Genomic DNA, 2,323 nt, shown 5'->3' on the forward strand with positions numbered 1-2,323 from the left:
CTCCCTTCTGCCAGAAGTAAGGGAAATGACTATATTTGGCAGATGAGAACTGGTTTCACAAGTTTCTGAGGAATTTTGGCTTTTATCTGACAGAAATACTTTCATAGTCCAGATTGAGCTCATTTCTGGATGTTTGAATTTCCTGAAACTTAACAATTTTCTTTTAAGAATGAAAAATTCCCAGCACCAAGATGGGAAAGTGAACACAGGATCTTAGCTCTAAAAAAGAAGCTCTCTATGATTAAGAAAATAGTAAGTTCACAGCAAAGTGTTAAGAGTGAAGTCTGGCAAGGTCATCCTGAAGGAAGGGATGGGGAGGACACTTGATTTTTTTTTAAGGTTTATTTATTATTTATACAGTATTCTGCCTGCATATATGCCTGCACACCAGAAAAGGGGTCCAGATTTTATTTATAGATGGTTATGAGCAACATGTGGTTGCTGGGGATTGAACTCAGGAACTTTGGAAGAGCAGCCTGCATACATGTAAGCAGAACATTGTATATATAATAAATAAATAAATCTTTAAAAAAGAAAGAAAAAAGCCATCAACTTTGCTCACCAATCATTTATTTAATGTTGTAATGATTTTGTGTTCTATACATAGTCTTTATTGGAAAGGTTTTCAGAATTGGTAGCTTGGGCTACCAGGAATCTTCAAACAGATGATAGATATTTTCTTTCTGTATGATGGATTGGTATGGGTCTGGTTAGTTTTCATGACCCATCAATGGAGAAGTAGAAGCCTAGGCATTAGAGATACCAGTATCAGTATCAGAGAGACCCTATGATTTCCAGCTTTCCTAAAGACTTCTCACTGTTTTTCATCCAAGTGTAGACAATGAAACTGTGGTTCCTGACATTTTACCCAAAAGAGCCAAACCTCACTGAAGTCCAAAATCCCTTTTTTCGAATATAGTGTAAGTCTTCAGTATACTTTTTCATGTTTCTAAACTTTAGGAAGAGTGCTCTGTCATACAATGATTCAATCAAGTATCACCTAAACTGAAAACAAACTAGGAATGATTTAAATCCACAAAGTGATCAAAATGCAGATTGATTAGTTTACCTAATTTATTCCACCCAACCAAATAACCCTACAATTGCTACTCAAGGAACTGAAATTTAAAAAAAAAAAAATGAGTACTTGTCTTTTTATAGATGATAAAAGACAGAAGAATGGCATAAATTAAACTTTTTGAACAGAAGTAAAGACGATGCCATGTATGCTTTTTCATTAGCTTCAGGCTACCTTAGCTCTGATGCTCGCACACTCTAGTACTGATATGCTGCCTGCTCTTGGACGTACTCATAGAAGGGATTGGGAACATGAACTGTTTTGGTATGGTGATTTCCAGATTGTTCTCTTCCTTGGGACCTTCTACTGTCATGAGTTAGATGGAAGTGACTTTCCTGGGACCCGTGGCACTGGTTGTCTTCATTCATGTGAAAATTTTCTCTGTTGGGAAAGCTTCTGGCATGGTTTTGGGCTCTCTCATTATCATCATGAGTTTGCCTATCCCATTGTTGATGATGACTTTGATGTTTGTCTTCTCTCTGGTGATTTTGTTCATCTTCATGAGTTTGTCGACCATGTTGCTGATCATGATTTTCTTCATAAGTTTGCCTGTGTTTTTCTTGCCTCTTCTGTTCATCTACGTCGGTTTGCCTATCACTTGTCTGACAACTTTGTTCCTCTTCATTGGTTTGCCTCCTCTGCATCTCATATAGACTTTCCTGATCTTCAAGACTATGACTATCCCAGCTTTGATCATTCTCTTCCTCTCCCCAGTGGCCCTGCTCACTGCACTGTGATCGCTGGTCATACTCTTTATAGGAGTAGGGCTCTTCTTGCTGTATTTGAGCTAGAAGTTTGTGTTGATTACACTCTTCAGGCTTCCATGCCTGGTGGTGGGTTTGCTGCTCCCTTTTATCCTGGATTCTCTGTCTCTGGGTTTGATTCACTTCTTCTCTTGAAGTCTGTTGACTTAGTTTTCCTGACCTTCCAAATTGTTCAATATATGAGTCTCTTCTTGTTCCACCAGTCCCTTGGAAGTACCTATTTTGTCTTTGACTTTCGGTTTTTACAATCTCTGACTGACCACAGTGAGAACTCTGACCTGGTCTGCCTGTCTGACCCTGCTGAGAACTCTGGTCTTGTCTGCCTATCTGACCATAATGAAAATTCTGGTCTTGACTGTCTGTCCGATGCCACTGAGAACCCTGACCTTGTCTGCCTGTCTGACCCTGCTGAGAACTCTGGCCTTGTCTGCCTATCTGACCCTGCTGAGAACTCTGGCCTTGTCTGTCTGTCTGACCATAA

The 2,323-nt window shown here is 39.5% G+C and overlaps 1 protein-coding gene across 1 annotated transcript in view; it reads right to left on the reverse strand.

Annotated features, from left to right (window-relative positions):
- Window positions 1–1,275: 1,275 nt before the first annotated feature.
- The window catches only part of Rptn (repetin), a 3,522-nt gene continuing 2,474 nt past the window's right edge, over window positions 1,276–2,323 (reverse strand). Inside the window, 1 exon segment of the mRNA XM_055606716.1 lies at window positions 1,276–2,323. This exon segment is cut by the window's right edge and continues 5 nt beyond it. Coding sequence (XP_055462691.1) covers window positions 1,276–2,323 — 1,048 coding nt within the window.

The sequence above is a fragment of the Psammomys obesus genome, unplaced genomic scaffold (assembly GCF_907164565.1).
Source record: "Psammomys obesus unplaced genomic scaffold, mPsaObe1.curated_primary_1811, whole genome shotgun sequence".
NCBI lineage: Eukaryota > Metazoa > Chordata > Mammalia > Rodentia > Muridae > Psammomys > Psammomys obesus.